This window comes from Delphinapterus leucas, chromosome 9 (assembly GCF_059928025.1).
Source record: "Delphinapterus leucas isolate spDelLeu-1000000601 "Yukka" chromosome 9, BTC_Dleu_Yukka2, whole genome shotgun sequence".
NCBI classification, from domain to species: Eukaryota; Metazoa; Chordata; class Mammalia; order Artiodactyla; family Monodontidae; genus Delphinapterus; species Delphinapterus leucas.
Window position 1 is genome coordinate 92,607,494 of NC_143137.1, and position 18,446 is coordinate 92,625,939.

Here is an 18,446-nt window from a genome sequence, read left to right on the forward strand (position 1 = left end):
TATTGGACTGGGCGCTGGCATTTCATCAAGAGAGAAAGAGAGGTGCCCTCTATATGAGGTTGGGGAGCGGCAGAGTCGGCCTTTTCCGCCCGCTCCCCCCTCCCCCGAGCGCCGCTCCGGCTGCACCGCGCTTGCTCTGAGCTCCGTGCTCGTAAGCTAGTGCCACCGTTGTCTCCCTCCAGTCGCCATCATGATCATCTACTGGGACCTCATCAGCCATGATGAGATGTTCTCCGACATCTACAAGATCCGGGAGGTCGCGGACGGGCTGTGTCTGGAGGTGGAGGGGAAGATGGTCAGTAGGACAGAGGGTAACATTGATGACTCGCTCATTGGTGGAAATGCCTCCGCTGAAGGCCCCGAGGGCGAAGGTACCGAAAGCACAGTAATCACTGGTGTGGATATTGTCATGAACCATCACTTGCAGGAAACCAGCTTCACAAAAGAAGCCTACAAGAAGTACATCAAAGATTACATGAAGTCAATCGAAGGGAAGCTTGAAGAACAGAGACCAGAAAGAGGAAAACCTTTTATGACAGGGGCTGCAGAACAAATCAAGAATATCCTTGCTAATTTCAAAAACTATCAGTTCTTTATTGGTGAAAACATGAATCCAGATGGCATGGTTGCTCTGCTGGATTACCGTGAGGATGGTGTGACCCATATATGATTTTCTTTAAGGATGGCCTAGAAATGGAAAAATGTTAACAAATTTGGCTGTTTGGATCTATCACCTGCTCGCCATAACTGGCTGGCTGCTGCTTTTCATCCACACAACACCAGGACTTAGATGAATGGGACTGATGTCATCTGGAGCTCTTCGTTTTGATGTTGATTTGTTTGGAGCAGAGGCATTGTTTTTGAGGAAAAAAAAAAAAACGTGTCATGTAGGTTGTCTAAAAATAAAATGCATTTAAACTCAAAATAAAAGAAAAAAAGAGAGAGAGAGAAAGAGAGAGAGGGAGAATCGTGCCCATATGGCTAGCCCAGGAAAAGTTCAAAATTCAAAACTCGAAGCATGGTTTCCACTGAACGAGTATTGCTTTCATACCATCGTAAAGTCAGGGACTGTCTGTACAAATTCTGGTGAGCAGCAATACTTGGGAACCATTGATCTAGTAGTCTTATCCTTTAATCCCAACAGAAAAAGTATGGAAATATGTGGTTCACAAGAGTGGACATGAAGGGCAGGATTGTAAAGCCTAAATGTCAGACCTCCATTCTTTACACGTTCTCACTACAGTGGCCACAACAAAAGGGCCATCTAGAATATTTAAGTCCAAACAGAAACATTAGGAATGGTATCATACAAGTGACTGTCACTTACAGCACCTATGTAAACCTACCGCTTTAGGCCTGATGGCAATAAAATGAAGCAGGAAATGGAGGCAATGGTCTCACTGATTTAAATTATAAAACAAAACAAAACAAATTATCTGTACCTGGATGTGCAGAAAATGGCCACACACACACACATATTCACACACCTAAAAGTTTCCAAAGTGATTTTTTTCCCCCTTAAAGTATTCAACTAATCATCACAATATACTTTTTATTTTCATCCCTAAAATATTTTGAGTACTAATGCCTGACACCATGAACATGAATAAAAGTAAGTGCCTGTCTTCAAGGCGATAGACACAGCCATAAACGTAAGAACAGCAGTTTAAGTTTTAAAAACTTAAGTTTGGCTGAATTTTACAGATTCTACAGGCAATCAATCATAAGCCAGAAATGCTCATATTATAAATATGTTCTGGCATAACTGTCATATCAAGCTGGTAACCATCATATAAAGAACTAGAAGGAACAGTAATTTGAGAGCCTCAGGATAAGAGATGTGAGTTTGACTCTGCTACTTGACAATTTGTAGCAAGACTTTTCAGCCCTTAGGCAAGTCTTTAAGCCCTCTGAACCTATTTTTTTGAACAATGCATGTCTTATAAAGTTGTTGTGAAAATAAAATCAAATAATACAAATGTTAACGTACCATGGGTATTACAGACAATGCTTATAACTCTACTAGTAATAAAACATGTATTTCAAGTAGTTTAGAGATAAATTGCTAATAACCAACTACTTTCTCATCTGGCCCCCAATACATCTAGGAGGCTTTTGTTGTTACCAGTTACTACTATATGTGTAGCTTTTGTACACTGATATGTTTATAAATTGGTATACGATAAGCACATATATAAAAATAAATATGTACATTATATAGCCATGAATATATTTAAATGTGTTTATATATGCATACACCTTTCAAAAGAGAAATACCGAAGAAACCAATCTAAGAGGCAAAATTTCATCTACTTCAGGGAGAGACACTGGACAAAAGCTCAGAGGACTATGTATTTTATTTTGTATTTCTGATTAAACAATGATGAGAATGACAGAAGATTTATAGGAATGCTCACCTTCATGCTACAGACAAACATGTAACTGCATACTAAGTCTTATTATTCTATGGGGACGTGAGTAATGCTTTAATGCAAAATTCCAGTTAAATGACTGTAGTAGACTAATCATTAATTCTAAAACATGATTCTGACAAAAGCATACCTATCTCATACGTCTCCCCAATGTATATATTAGCTATAAGTAGCAGCAAACATAAGAATTGTAGTTACTAAAACTCTTCTCCTCTTACTTTTTACTCATACCATGTTAGTACATAAGGTTGGTTTATAAATAATAATTAACAATAAGGTCAATAAGAAACCTAAGTGTGTGTGTGTGTGTGTGTGTATTTATTATTATTAAAAAATTTATTTTTGGCAACAACACACAGCTTGTGGGATCTTAGTGCCCCAACAAGCGATCTAACCTGGGTCCATAGCAGTGAAAGTGCGTTTTAACCACTGGACTGTCAGTGAATTCCGAAATCTAAGTATATTTTAAACCAGAACCTTTCATGTTCTTTGAGGTGCCCAGGCAGGAAATTTTGAAATGCTCATGAGTTCTACTGGATACTAGTGCTAATTATTAATAATATATACTTAAAATTATGCCCTTTCATCCAAGTACCTCAAAGAGCTTTTAAAGCATTAATTTGTTATTTCTTATCTCTGAGAGGCAGGCTGGTAGAAAGTTATTATAATCTCTATTTTATAGTCAAAGAAACTAGGGCATAGAGAGGTTAAATGACTTTGCTTGGGTCATATGGTGAAAAGAACTTTGGGACTCAAGATCATTGCTCTCATTTCTAGTTCAGTATATTATCCATTACATGGTTGGTCAATACACCTAAATGTAATTTTATTCTAGGAAAATTGAGAATAAATGTATTTGAATAATCTAAGAACTAAAGGTGAGAGTTCCTCATTTTTTGTGTTCAAAAAATCCTGCTATACATGAATATAGAATAACAACTAATAATTAGTCTTTGGTTTGCCACTGTACCTATTATTTATAGGGCTTTTGCTATATGTGGCTTTCTGAAGCTTCTGCTCGAAAATGATCCATTCTGTTTCTGACTGCTTTAAGCTAGGTTAGCATAGCTGTGGACAAACAAGAATCAGCTGAGACAGGCTGGCTAACGAGCTTGAGGTTGTCTTTCATTGCGTTCCCCTTGCTCACTCTTAAAGCTATCCTCCTCCTAGCTCTCCATTCAACAGGTATTTGTGTAACCTACCATCCTCAATCCTCCATCTGTGGCTAGTTTAACTAACCTGTCTTGTCAATGATTAAATTTTAAAAATTTTAATTAAGGTAACAATGATATTATTTTATGATGCTATACTAGTTATACTTTTGTCATATTCAGTTTCTTGTAAGCCTAAACTTTACGGCCCTTAGAAGAAATATAGTCCTTAGAAGACCATTATGCATATATCACCACATGGGGATTTTTTTCAATGTGATATTTCAGCATTTTTCCGAAGAAAAATTAGGGAGAAAGGAGAAGTGGCTTTGAATCTGTGCTCAATAAAGTGAGACTGCAGTTGGCTCGGGCGTGGTAATACAAGTCTGTGGTGTTTGTAACTTCATATCCCATCCTACCCAGAGCTGTAGACCCACACAGCAACTGCCATTAGACACCACAAAACACGTCAGGTCCAAAATGGCACTCATTTTCTGCCCCAACCCCATCCCAATCCTTCCTTCATTTGGTAAAATACACCTTTATCCTCCCCCAAAAGCAGAACATCAGTATTGTCACTTCCATTCTTTCATCCAGCAAGCACCTGCTTCCCAAGAATCTATCATCATAACTAGTTGATTTGGCATCCTGAACATTTTAGGAATCCATCTTCTTCGGATGCTCACTGCCACTCACATTATGGTTATCCTTTCTCTTGATTTCTGTAATGGCTCCTTGTCTGCAAGCTCTCTGCTTACCCTGCTCCTCCCCTCAACTAACCTGTCCTCCACCAACAGCTTAAATTGTCAGTCTGTCCAGGGTCATTCCTCTATTCATGGCCTCACCACGGCATGAAAGACAGTTCACGTTTGACTCCTGACTGCTTCTTCAGCAGCCCAGCCTTGAACTTTTAAGTCCTGTAATTACTACTCAGACTTCTCAATACTCTTTATTTGTTCCTTTGTTTCATGTCCTTTTTGTCAGGATCTGGATGTGCTGTAAAATCCCTTTTTGGTGCTGTAAAACCCGTTTATCTTGAAAATCTGACAGTTTTAGTAAACTCATCCATTCCTTTCTCTGTATACCTTGATATGCCATACTTCCAACCGTAATTATTTGCTTCCATTACTCTGGGCATCCCTTGAATGGACTGTGTCAAGCAATGAGTGTTGCTACTCAGGTGCGAGGTGGGGAGGGAGGAGGATAAGGGAATAAATGTCTAGAGTTAAGAGGGGAGCTGTTAATGCATGTTAGTCTAACGATCGATTTCGAACCTGTGGAAGGATTAAATAAAGCAAACGATTTAGTGGAACTACTTCCAATTTAGGCTCCCAAATCACAGGATGGGGCCGCGGGATGATCTCAGTGCCACACCGGACATCAGACCCGCTGTGTCGTAGTGGGTTCGAGAATCCTCAGAAAAGGATCCCCGACTATCCGCGGATGCGAGTCCTCCCGGGATCAGCTGTTAGACAGGAGGCCCAGGGCGGCCACCGAGACCCTCCAGCGAGGGCAGGCGACTGACCCGTCTCCAGGGATTCAGCCCGCGACGAGCCACGTCGCCGGTTCCACTCGGGAAAATCCCGGCCACAGGACGGAGTGGCCTAGGACGCTCCGGGAGAAGAGGCCGCCCCCTGGAAGCAAGATGGCGGCCTCCGCTCTCCCCCTCCTTCCCCCAAAACCCCCTCCTGGTCCCCAGAAGAGAGACAAGGATGTCGTGGCGCCGGCGCCGAGATCCGGGAAACTCTGCGAGGCCCGCGGCCCCTCCCGGGCCCCGGGGAGGTGACTTCACCTCGCCGGGCGCAGAGACCGGGGGTGGGGTCGCCCGAGAGGCAGTGCAGCCCGCCCTCAGCGCGCGGAGGGTGGACGCCAGCAGGCCCGCTCCCTCCGGCCATTGTTCTCCAGCCCCGGCCCCCACATCCTCCTCTCAGCCCGCGGACAGGAAGTTGCTTCCCCTCAGACTCCGCCCCGCTCCCAGCGCCCCGGAAGTGATCTGCGGCTGCTGCTGCAGAGCGGCCAGCAGGAGGGTGGATCTCCCGAGAGCGGGGCGTCCCGAGCCCTCCTCCGCCTCCTCCTGCCGCCCAGACTCCACCGCCTCTTGTCGGACTCCTCCTTCTGCCGCTCCCGGCGCGGAGCCTCCCGGACGACAAGGGCCGAGCACTCTCCAGCTGGAGCCAGCTCAGCCGCGGCTTCCGGAGCCCGCGGGGCGGTGGACCGGCTTGCGGTGCAGGTGAGCTATGCCCGCCCGGGCTGCCCGGGGAGGGGCTGGGGCCGCCGGGGCGGCGGCGGGGGTGTGTCTGGGCGGCGGCGGGCCGAGGCCCAGGCGCCGGGCCCGGACGCCGAAATTGCACCTCCTGCGTTCTCCCCGGGAACCAGCTGCGGGACGAGCCCGGGCTGGAATCCGGGGCGCCGGGTTCGCCGCTGTGCGAGCGAGTGCACTCCCGAGAGCGGACAGTTGCGGCGAGGTCTCCCGACCCCGGCACCCCGTCGAGCTGGCCTCGTCGGAAGGTCACCCCGCATCTCTGTCCCGCCGCGCCGAGGTCCCCGCCTGGGCGGTGCCCGCAACCTGGGGGGACCGGTCGCCGCAGTCCCCGCGCCTCACTCCGCCCCTCTCCCCTCCTTCCCTTTCTTTCACTCCTTGTCTGTGTGCGAGCAGTTGCTTTTTAAGCGTCTCCGGTAGGGTTTTGTGCCAGTTAAAGGAATAGCTGTTTCAGGTGGAAGTCATTAGATGGTCCGCACTGAACTGAATAGCCGGTCCTGGGTTCTTGCACAGGTTTAGCCAATAATCGGGAATCAAGCCTCTGAAACGCGGACGAGAATATGGATATTTTGAGTGAGGGAGGTGTTTCTTCCGTGGTTCGTTCCTGAAGGTTTTCCAGAAGTGGAAGATATGATTTGTGTGCTTTAGGCAGGGGATATGTGTGTAAGTGGGCGGGGGTAACGGCGCAGAGAGGTGGCAGTGTTGTTTCAAGGTTTAGGGAGAATTAGGGAGTTGACTGGCCTTTTCTCGGAAACCTGAATGTCCAGACTTGCGAGAGCTCATCCAAGTGTCATTGAGGTTGTATGAGAACTACAGGGCCACGCCCTGCCTGTCAAGCTGAAAAGCACCTAATTTACGAATTGTGTTTGGGGGCCGCGGGGAGGGGGACGGGGCGGGAGATCATTATAAAATATGTGTCATGAGTTAATTCTTGTCCTGGAAGTAAATTACAAGTTTAATCATGCTTCAGAAAGTATATACTAAATGTCGTTAGTGAACTCAGTTTTCACCAAAGGTATTCCTTTTAGCTTATGTTTACTAATGTATTTAAATATGTCTTATTCGCTTATGTTTCTGTCTCTATTAATGCAATATTATTATAAAATGACTCCTGTGACTCTGAAAACATTATTTTTAGATTATAAATTTCTTCAGGGCAGGAGCCATGTCTTACTCATCCCTGTGTTTCCGTGCGATGTGGCCAGAACATAGAAGTTATTCACACAGCTCTTCAGTGAATGAATGAATGTGTAGGTGATCTCACAGTGGCCTTCCAGTAGTCATTTATTTGAGGGGGGGGGCCTAAGGTTTTTTTGTTTGTGTTTTTGTTTCAGTTTGGATGCAGATTTTGCTTTGTCTTTCTGTTCTTTAGCATGGTCAAAGGACAAATCAAGAAGAATCCTTTGCCATCCTTCCAAAACTATCCTCCCCTGAAAGATTAAAATTATATTTGGGGTATTGTGATTGGGCATTATAATAACTTATATTCCAGTGTTAAATGTTTACTACTTGAGCTTTTTTGCCCAGGGTTATCAAGAAGAGATTTCCTGGTGATAGGAAGTTTGTGTTTGGAGTTGATAACCATACCGTACCTTAATCAAATAGAGGAAATTGGGATTTACCACTGTTGAGATAACGTGGTACATTGCAGAATTGCTTATAGTGGCTCATTTTTTTCCACGGGTACATGAAGTCCTTTGACATCCTCTTATGACCTTGACGTGATTTACCAGTAGCCACTTTAACACTTTTTTCCAGAGATCCAGGTGCTGTTCTCCAGTGTGTCTGCTGAATATGCAGTCATCTGTATCAATTATTTTGAAGTAATTCTTCATACAACACTTTCTTTGCAGTTAATTCTTCATACAACTCTTTTTCAGGGAAAAGGGGCTAATTACAGGAAAGAAACTTGTCTACCATTTGTGTGGGGAGATAATTTTTGTCTATAGATGGTTGGGTTATTTTCACTGTAGTGAGGTTCAAATAAAAAAGTGCTGATATCTTCTTTCGTCTCTGAATGTCTGGTCCTACACTGGTTTTCAAAGCTCAGCTTCTACAGAACATAGATAAATGTACTAGTATCACTTCTTGTGTATATATGTGTCAGTGTAATATGCATTTGTACATGGGTTGCGAAGACAATCACTTTTAAAATACTGGAATAAGAGGCTGTGAATATTAATGGGGAAAAAGATTATGATTTTGAGGAAGTAGGGAGACAGTTCATGGTTTTCACTGTTTTATAAAATGTTTTAATTTTAGACACTAGGGAGAGTAAAGCCTGTAATTTCTTATCTCAGTGACGTAACCACTATACAGAGGTCAGATTTCCCTTATTTCAACAACTCTCTTGGTAATAACAGTCCTCCTACATTGATTTCCTGTCAAGCACTGTGATAAGAGCTTATAATTTTTAATCTCCACACTACTGCTGCAAGATAGGTAGTTTTTCCATACTTTACTAAGGCTAAGGGAAGTTATTTGCTGGAAGCTGGGCCACTAGTACGTAATAGGGTCTGGATTTTAAAGTAACAATTTCTGAGAACATTGGCTATTGCAATTAATCCTAAAAGACTGAGAAAAGAATTCGATTCTGATTGAGCTGAGCTTTAAGAAAGCCAGGATACTGATCTCCTCAGTACTCTTGGCCATCACATGGGGCCTGGGGTAACCAGTGACCCTGGCCAGGTGGCCTCAGATAGCAGCCAGTCTTCTGTTTATGACCTTCCTTCCACATGTTATCACCTTCTACGTGTGCCACGATGAAAAAATGGATGGGCATTGTTCATATAAGTGTCCTGGGAGAGTAGAGTATAAGGAACTCAACTTTGGTGTTTGATTATTACTTTTTACCTTTCAAGTACCTGAATAGTCCCTATTTGAGAGGACTGTTGGAGACCTGTTTGTAGTGACCTTTCCTGCAACCTTGTTGTTTTTTTAGTTCTTTCTTGGACTGAAGGACATGGGGGAGAGGTTGTGGGAGAGTGGAAAAAAAGCAGAGGTGTAGACATGGGTCTGTTTTTACCATTTCAGACCATATATTATTTTCTCTTTGGGTTTAGTATGGAGGCTTAAAGGTGGCAGAATTCTTGTAAGGGTCTAACTGCTCTTCGGTGCCAGTAGAATTCTCTTCACTCTTCCCAAGGCTGTGCACTTTTTAAAAAAAAAAATGCTCTTTTCAATGGGCCTAATTCTAAGAGATCTAAGAGATCTAAGAGATGTGTTCATCTCTTGGTTTAAAAAAGAAGTGTAGAGCTCAAGTTAAACATAGCTTATTCTCCAGCCCCTATTAGTAACAGTTATTCTTTGTGTTTTTCTGTTTGTTTGTTTTTTAGCTCTAAAACACCTTTCTTACTACCCTATTGCACTCATAAGGATTTGGTTACAATATAGAAAAAATTCAGTTAAAGCTCTGTGAGTTCTTAAAAGATGTTTGAGTAAATCTTAGAAGAGAATTTGCATCTTTGATTTAATTATACCTGAAGGTGAAAACTTATTCCTCGACATCAAGAGGGCATTCTGTACAAGCCAAGAAGCAAGCTTCCAGAAAACATGTTAGTATTCTTAGAGGCCCTCACAGCTAGAGGCCTGTATTAGGTTCAGTAGACAGACATAACGCTTGACACACATAATCTCCTTGAAGTCTGGGATCTAATTTCATCGCAGAATTCACTTATTGAAACTAAATATCAGGGTTTGTCAATGTCGTCTTGGAGAATAAAACACAGCAAGATTATGAAACGACTTATACTCCCAGACACATTGTGAAGGTGGGGCAAAGATCCCCAGTTTCCACAAAGATCATGACTGTAGTCTTCGAAGCCACGGGATCTGTTGCTTTCTTTTGCGGTTGAGAAGCTAGCATAGTAATCCATTGAAAATGAGGCTGCCCCACTACTGAGTGATTGCAGACGCTTTAGTTCAGCTGCCCTGTCTAGATCTATTCTGGATTATTGTAGCAGCTTTTTAGCCTCTGGTTGGGTCCCCCCCACCCAATCTTTTTTCCACACTTGGTTAGAGTATTCACGATACTCCTCTGCTTAAAACCCTTTCACAGCTCCTTCTTGCTAATTAATACAATCCAAATTCCTTTTATTCTTTTATTCTTTTTTTTTTTTTTTTTTTTTTTGCGGTACGCGGGCCTCTCACTGTTGTGGTCTCTCCCGTTGCGGTAAACAGGCTCCGGACGCGCAGGCTCAGCGGCCATGGCTCACGGGCCCAGCCGCTCTGTGGCATGTGGGATCTTCCCGGACCAGGGCACAAACCCGTGTCCCCTGTATCGGCAGGTGGACTCTCAACCACTGCGCCACCAGGAAAGCCCCAAATTCCTTTTATTCTTAATTTCATATATAAAAAAAACTTTTAAGGTCTGCTCCTTACCTAACTCTGTAGCCTCATTTCTTTTTTTCCAGGGTCTTCAGTTCCAGCAATCCAGGCCTCTGGAATGCTAGCATTTTTTCAGTCCCTCATTTCCTCTTCCTGTGATTTTTAACCACTCCTCCTTCCGCCAGCCTAATATACCCCTACTTGCCCTTCAGAACTCAGTTTAGCTTATAACTCTCCAAAAATTGTATCTTGATTTGATTTTTTCTCTCAACTCCATCCTTTCAAAAAAACAAAACAAAACAACAACAAGAAAAAACAACTTTCAAGACTGGGCTAGGGCTTCCCTGGTGGCGTAGTGGTTAAGAATCCGCCTGCCAGTGCAGGGGACACGGGTTCGAGCCCTGGTCCAGGAAGATCCCACATGCCGCAGAGCAGCTAAGCCTGTGTGCCACAACTACTGAGCCTGCGGTCTAGAGCCCCCAAGCCACAACTGCTGAGCCCGTGTGCCACAACTGCTGAGCCCGTGAGCCACAACTACTGACCCCGCATGCCACAACTACTGAGCCTATGCGCCTAGAGCCCGTGCTCTGCAACAAGAGAAGCCACTACAATGAGAAACCCGTGCACCCCAATGAAGAGTAGTCCCCACTCGCTGCAGCTAGAGAAAGCCCGCGTGCAGCAACGAAGACCCAACGCAGCCAAAAATAAATAAATAAAATAAATTAAAAAAAAAAAGACTGAGCTAGTTGCTCCCCTTGCGAGCTGCCATAAAATCTACAATAGCACTTACTACTATGGTCAGTTACTTCATTAGCCTATTGTAAATTTTGTTGACCACAGTCTATAGTAACCGCGTATCTCTAGGTACACATGCCCTTTTAAAAGTCTTCACAGGACTTTATCAGAAGTTCCCAGACTTTCTCAGTTCATTACATCCTTATTATATCAGTAATTTTTTCACAGCATCCCTAGGTCAGGAGAAACACCTGATGGTTTAATTTATTAGTTTAGGTCCAAACAACTTAATAAGTATTTATGTACTGACAATTTAGTAACTACTTGAAAAAAGTAATACACAAATTGAGTAACTTTAATTTTTAACTACATAGTACTCCACGGTTTATTCAACCATTTCTCCTGTATTTGGACGCTTAAGTAATACCCAATATTTTTCAATTACAAGTGGTGTTGCAATGCAAATCTTTGTTTCTTTGTATTGTTGGAAGTATATCTTCAGGATAAACGTATATATAAGATTTGTTAGATTTGCCAAATTTTTCTTCCTGCGGGGTTGTACTATTTTGAATTCCCACCAGTGGTGTATGAGTGCTGCAGCTTCAGCAGCAGAGCATGTTGTCAAGCTGCTGAATTTCTGCTAATCTAATAGGTGAGAAATTGTATCTCAGCCTAGTTTTAATTTGTATTTCTCTTATCACAAGTGAATTGAACATTTTTTCCATATGTTTCAGGGCCATTTTTTACATTTTTTAATGTGTTCATGTTATTTGCTCACTTTCTAAATAAATTTTGGTCTTTTCCTCTCAGAGTTTAAAAGTTCTTTATATTTAAGAATATTAGTCATTTAACTTTGATATATATTGCAAATACTTTGCCCAGTTATCTTTTGGCATTGCTTGTGGTGTGTGTTTTTTTGACTTGCAGAAGTTTGTTTCTGTGTAGTCAAGTATATTAATCTTAAGTTTATTGCATCTGGATTTTTAGTCCTAGAGAGCCTTTCACTTCCCACAGGTTATAGAGGAATTCAGCCATGCTTTCTTCTAGTACTAATACAGTTTCATTTATAATATAGAGCACATTCAGTCCTCTGATCCATTTGGAGTACATTTCTATATATGGTGTGAATGGGTCTAATTTTATGTTTTCCACATGGCTGTCCAGTTGTCCTGATACCATTTAATTAAAAAGAAATCTTGGCCCCCTTTATCATATACTAGATTTCTACATGTAGTTGGGTATGTTTTATACTTTTGGATGGTCTGACTATTCATGTACCAGTACTACACTGTTCTAATCATAGAGGCTTTGTATATGATTTAATATCTGGTAGAGCTAGTTCCCCATTATTGCTCCTCTTCTTCAGTGTTTTCCGTACTAGTCTTGCGTGTTTCATTTTTCCGTATGAATTCTAGCATCAGTTTGTCCAAGTCCATTAGAAAGCTCACTATTATTTTTATTGAGATCACATTAAACTTACTGTATAACTTAGAACTGATCTCTTGATGGTGTTGGAACATCTTAATCTAGAACAAGCGATGTCTTTTCATTTTCTTAAATCTACTTTTGTGTCTCTGCAGAATGGTTTATATTTACTTCATATAAGTTTTGAACATTTCTTGTTTATTCCTATGTATTTTGTGTTTTATCTTGTTACTATTATAAAATGAATTTTCTTATTAGTTATATTTACCAACTGATTATTATTCATGTATATGAATATTGCTAATTTCTGCATGTTTTTAAAAAATATTTATTTATTTTTGGCTGCGTTGAGTCTTCTTTGCTGTGCATGGGCTTTCTCTAGTGGTGGTGTTGTGCAGGGGCTACTCTTCATTGCGGTGTGCGGGTTTCTCACTGAGGTGGCTTCTCTTGTTGCAGAGCTCTAGGCATGCGGGCTTCAGTAGTTGTGGTGCGTGAGCTCAGTAGTTGTGGCTCGCGGGCTCTAGAGAGCAGGCTCAGTAGTTGTGGTGCATGGGCTTAGTTGCCCTGCGGCATGTGAGATCTTCCCGGACCAGGGCTCGAACCCATGTCCCCTGCATTGGTAGGCGGACTCTTAACCACTGCACCACCAGGGATGTCCCCCTTGCTGAATTATTGTTACTGTTTAAGTACTTTTATTATTTCAGTACTTTTATCATTGCTTCTCTGTGGCCCAGATATACAGTTATATCACCTGTAAATAGAGATTTTATCGTCTTCTTTTCCAGTGTTTTTGCATCTGTTTGTCTTATCTAATTGCATGGATTACTATCTCCAGAACAATGTTAAATAGTAATATAACAGTATCTTTAATAGAGATGCTGATTGTTTTATTGTATTATCTTCTCTGTGGATATACATTGTACTAGATATTAATTTAACGGGGGAAATACCTTTCAAAGACTGAAGTCCTTCACTATTTCTGTAAGAGATAGATATGGTAAGAGGCAGGAAGGTTGAATTTCCTAGTGGGCAGCAGCAAAGTATTGATATAATGATAATCAAGATAGGGTATTGATCCGTAGTTTCCCAGTTCATACAACCATTCCTGAATTTTGTTCCTGCCTCTCCCAAACTTCATTGTAATCTTTACTCAGCCAGACGTGGGTGCCACGGGGTGACCTCCATTTCTCCTCTAGGCTAAAGCAGCCATAGGTCTATGAAAATCTATTTCCTTCTAGGCTTTCATAGTCTTTAAGTGGTTTCTGTGCTTTGCAGATGAATTAGGCTCACCTTGTATTGATGTGATCATGGCTTGAGTCCTTGTGTCTGTAGGTCACGTAGCAAGTCAGGCTTGTAATTAGATGAGTTTATCGATGGGGTGGCCCGTGGTACACAGATATGGGATAGTTCTAGACAAGTTTGTAGGGCCTGGGTCCATCTGGCCTTGAGGCAGTTCTTTCTCCAGAATTCATTTATAAAGATTTAGTCCTCTGGCTGGTGGTATATGTTGGTGTGGAATCAGCTGTAGCCCAGCGTCCTGCACACATTCCCTCCACACGGCAATTACAGACACTCACCTGTGCTCAGTCTCCCATGTTCTGCAGAGTATTTTCATTTCACTGCCATCTAATTCACCCAGAAAATTCAAGTAGCATATTTTCTGTAGATTCTTATAATTTCAAGGTTATCTAGGTCCATTTTGTAAATTCCCAGTCCACATCCCGTTTTCTGTCTCAGTCATTCTAAATATTTCCTTTCCCAGGAGTGCTGGGTGGTATGATATGTATTAATTTCTTGTCCCTTATGCCAAGGAGCTCCTCCCTACAAGTCCTACAACTCCCAGTCTATAACTATAGTCCCTCTCCATTGTCCCATAAATGCTGGTAGGTCTCTAGGTTGAGGAACTCTTACTCACCAGGTAGTACTCTTGATCCGTGGCCAGTTGTTCATCTCCACTTTTCCTGGGACCCATGTTGCCTTTTTTTTTTTTTTTTGACGGTACGCGGGCCTCTCACCGCAGCGGCCTCTCCCGTTGCGGAGCACAGGCTCCGGATGCGCAGGCTCAGCGGCCATGGCTCACGGGCCCAGCCGCTCCGCGGCATGTGGGATCCTCCCGGACCGGGGCACGAACCCGTGTCCCCTGCATCGGCAGGCGGACTCTCAACCACTGCGGCACCAGTTAAGCCCCCATGTTGCCTCTTTCTAACTGGGTCTTGGCCCACAGCTCAGCCTTTGGCGGGTGGTAGTTGGGGACTCTCCTGCCTTGAAGATCCTCAGGTCTCACCCTCTGCTACATGCTGCCACCCTGATGTCTGGGCTTGCAGGAGGCTGATCTTTTCTGTTGCCTCTTTTTTGCCTTACTTCTCCTACCCCTTTTTAGTCTGAGGACATTTTGTCTTCCTTCATCTTTATCCCTAAGACATTTTGTCTGTGACAGAAAATCCCTATCCCCCGAGGTCTTAAGTTTCTAGACACCAACCATAGTCTCTTAGTGCTTGGATTATCAGTGACTTTCCCACTACCCTTCTAATCTCTAAGATCTCCCTATTTCATATGGCTGTACACTACACCTAAGATAATTCTCTATGTTACTTCATTGATTCTTATTTGCTGATTGTGGCTTTTAGTAGCTTTCTTGATCCCTCAGAATAAAATAAAACTTGATCATTTGCTCTGCCTATCTCTTCTTGTCCTTGCTTTGGCCCAGATCATTAACCCATTCTCGTTTTTGTGTTTTGTTTTGTTAAAGTTTATGTTTTTTTGGTTGCAACTATTTGAACTTTTTGTAGATTCATTAGTCATATTTTTTATTCTGTGAGTTGTCTTTTTATGTCCTTTGCTTATTTGTGGGGTGGTGAGGAGGCTGGATTTTCTTTTTTTTCTTGCCGTACGCGGGCCTCTCACTGTTGTGGCCTCTCCCGTTGCGGAGCACAGGCTCCGGATGCGCAGGCTCAGCGGCCATGGCTCACGGGCCCAGCCGCTCCGCGGCATGTGGGATCTTCCCGGACTGGGGCACGAACCCATGTCCCCTGCATTGGCAGGCGCACTCTCAACCACTGCACCACCAAGGAAGCCCCTCTGGATTTTTTTTTTAAATGACGGATTTGTTGAGATATAATTCACATACCATAAAATTTACTTTTAAAGTGTATTAATTCAGTGGTTCTTAGTATAGTCGCAGAGTTGTGCAACCATCACCTCTATCTAGTTTGAGAACGTTTTCATTACCCCCAAAAGAAACCCCATGCTCATTAACCATCACTCCTGATTCCCTCCACCCCCCAGCCCCAGACAGCTATAAATCTACTTCCCATCTGTGGAGATTTGCCCATTCTGGTCATTTCTGGATACCATAAACGGATCATACAATATGTGGTCTTCTGTTTCTGGCTTCTTTCGTTTAACATAATGCCTCAAGGTTCATCCATGTTCTAGCATGTATCAGTTCTTCATTCCTTCTCATGGCTGAATAATGTTCCATTCAGTGGATATATCACATTTTGTTTATCCTTTCGTCAGTTGATGGACATTTGGATGTTTCTACTTTTTGGCTTATATTGGATAATGCTGCCATAAACGTTGATGTACATGTTTTTGCATGGACATGTGTTTTCATTCCTCTTGGGTATATATCTAGGAGTGAAATTACTAGGTCATGTGATAACTCCATGTTTAACATTTTGAGCAACTGCCAAACTGTTTTCGGAGGTACTTGTGCCATTTTACATCCCCACGGTCAGTTTACAGTTTCTCCACACCCTCACCAGTGTATGTTACTGTCCCTCTTTTTGATTATAGCTATCATAGTGGGTACAATTTCTGTCTTCTGCCATCTGCTAGAGTACTTTGTCTAAGCTGTCCTATGTACATCTTAGCATATCTTTTTTTCTTCTTAGATATTTTGTTTCAAGGTCCAATTCCAAGAATGTTTTCTTTATTGTAAAAACTATAAATGTGACGTTTTGTTTGAACTTCCAGGTGAACGTTCCTTTTGATTCATAACAAGATTCCTGTTTTACATTAGTGTGTCTGATGAGTTTAAGCTGTTAAAACTGTAAATTGCTCAAAGTACACTTGTTGGGCTTCGCTGGTGGCGCAGTGGTTAAGAATCCACTTGCCAATGAAGGGGACATGGGTTCGAGCCCTGGTCCGGGAAGATCCCACATACAGTGGAGCAACTTAAGCCCGTGTGCCACAGCTACTGAGCCTGCGCTCTAGAACCTGCGAGCCCCAACTACTGAGCCCACATGCCACAACTGAAGCCCGCGTGCCTAGAGCCCATGCCCTGCAACAAGAGAAGCCACCGCAATGAAAAGCCTGCGCACTGCAATGAAGAGTAGCCCCTGTTTGACGCAACTAGAGAAGGCCCGCGCGCAGCAGTGAAGACCCAACGCAGCCAAAAATAAAATAAATAAATTTATTTTTAAAAAAAGTACACTATTAAAGGGATTTCCCTGGTAGTCCAGTGGTTGACTCCACACTCCCACTGCAGGGGGCACGGGTTCGATCCCTGGTTGGGGAACTAGGATCACGGCCAAAAGCAACAACAACAAAAGTACACCATTGAGTTAGCTGGGGGAAAGGGATAGTTGGGCAGTTTGGGATTGACATGTGCACACTGCTATATTTAAAATGGATAACCAACGAGAACCTACTGTATAGCACAGGGAACTCTGCTCAATATTATGTAACAACCTAAATGGGAAAAGAATTTGAAAAAGAATACATACATGTATATGTAAAAACAAAAACAAAAAAACCCACCACCAACAGCAAAAGTACACTGTTAACAAATTATGGCATAGTTAAATGGTAAGACAAAGTGCCCAAGTTAGAGTAGTGAAAGAGAATTATTCATGATGAACACTGACAATGCTTTGAAGAATTGTTAGTGCAGCGTTGACTACAAAATTGAGGAAATCCAATTATAGACAAGAGTAACCAAATATGATGCTAGGCTTAATCTTTGTTTTATTCCTATTCTTACTAGGAAGGTACAAAATATAAATGAATAATTTTTTTTTTTTTTTTTTTTTGTGGTACGCGGTCCTCTCACTGTTGTGGCCTCTCCCGTTGCGGAGCACAGGCTCCGGATGCACAGGCTCAGAGGCCATGGCTCACGGGCCCAGCCGCTCCGCGGCATGTGTCGGTAGGCGGACTCTCAACCACTGTGCCACCGGGGAAGCCCATAAATGAATAAATTTTTTTAAATCAAAATTTAGTACTTTTGTGTATATGGTTTCATTTGATCTTTATATCAGCCAAGAGATATAGGTGGGAATGGGTGCTCTTTCAGGTGGGAAAATTTATTGACCTTCATTCAAAAATGCTTTCTCAGGCACTGCTATATAACTAAAGATTTCTGCACCAACTAATAACTGTTGCTTTGTCTTAAATGACTACTTCAAAAAGTATTAGTTGGCAGTAGCATTTCTAGAAAGCTCTAATTTGCTGAGTCTGTGCATAATTATTTCATACTTTGAGTTTTCGTTTCTTCCCTCCATTATTTGCTGTGTATTAACAGTCATAGACCAAAGACATGACAGTCTTTAAACCTCAGTTGTGTGCCTCTTTCTGAAATGTCCTGAGAACTACATTGGTGAGTCCTTTTACATTTGGTTACACTTTAAAATGAGTGTGCGCCATGTAAAGATGTTCAACGTCACCAATTTTTAGGGAAATGCAAATCAAAACTGCAATTAGGTATCACCTCACACACCCGTTAGAATGGCTGTTATCAAAAAGGCAAAGAAACAACAAGTGTTGTCGAGGTGTGGAGAAAGGGGCCCTCCTGCACTGTGGGTGGGAATGTAAGTTGGTGCAGCCGCTGTGGAGAAACGGTATGGAGGCTTCTTTAATAGTCTAGAATAGAACTACCCTATGATCTAGCCATTGCACTTCAGGGTATTTATCCAAAGAAAGTGAAAACACTGATTTGAAAACACATACGCACCCCTGTGTTCATCACAGCCTTATTTATGAGAGTCAAGATTTGGAAACAGCCTTAGTGCCCATCAGCAGATGAATGGGTAAAGAAGATGTGGTACACACACACACACACACACACACACACACACACACACACACACAACAGAATACTACTCAGCCATAAAAAAG

At 42.6% G+C, this 18,446-nt stretch overlaps 2 protein-coding genes across 4 annotated transcripts in view; both read left to right on the forward strand.

Moving 5' to 3' along the window:
- The first annotated feature begins 98 nt into the window (after positions 1–98).
- Positions 99–838, forward strand: LOC111184487 (translationally-controlled tumor protein-like). Its single transcript, XM_089917836.1, is given in 2 exon segments — positions 99–656; positions 659–838. Coding segments are annotated over 2 exon segments (516 nt in total). The 5' UTR covers positions 99–190; the 3' UTR covers positions 709–838.
- A 4,863-nt stretch (positions 839–5,701) lies between these two features.
- The window catches only part of RALA (RAS like proto-oncogene A), a 77,738-nt gene continuing 64,993 nt past the window's right edge, over positions 5,702–18,446 (forward strand). For 2 of the 3 annotated variants that reach the window (XM_022593039.3, XM_089917834.1), the window contains exon 1: positions 5,702–5,813. The gene's annotated coding sequence lies outside the window, so the exon portion shown is untranslated. The remainder of the gene's footprint in view (positions 5,814–18,446) is intronic. The other variant, XM_022593040.2, reaches the window with a different exon arrangement.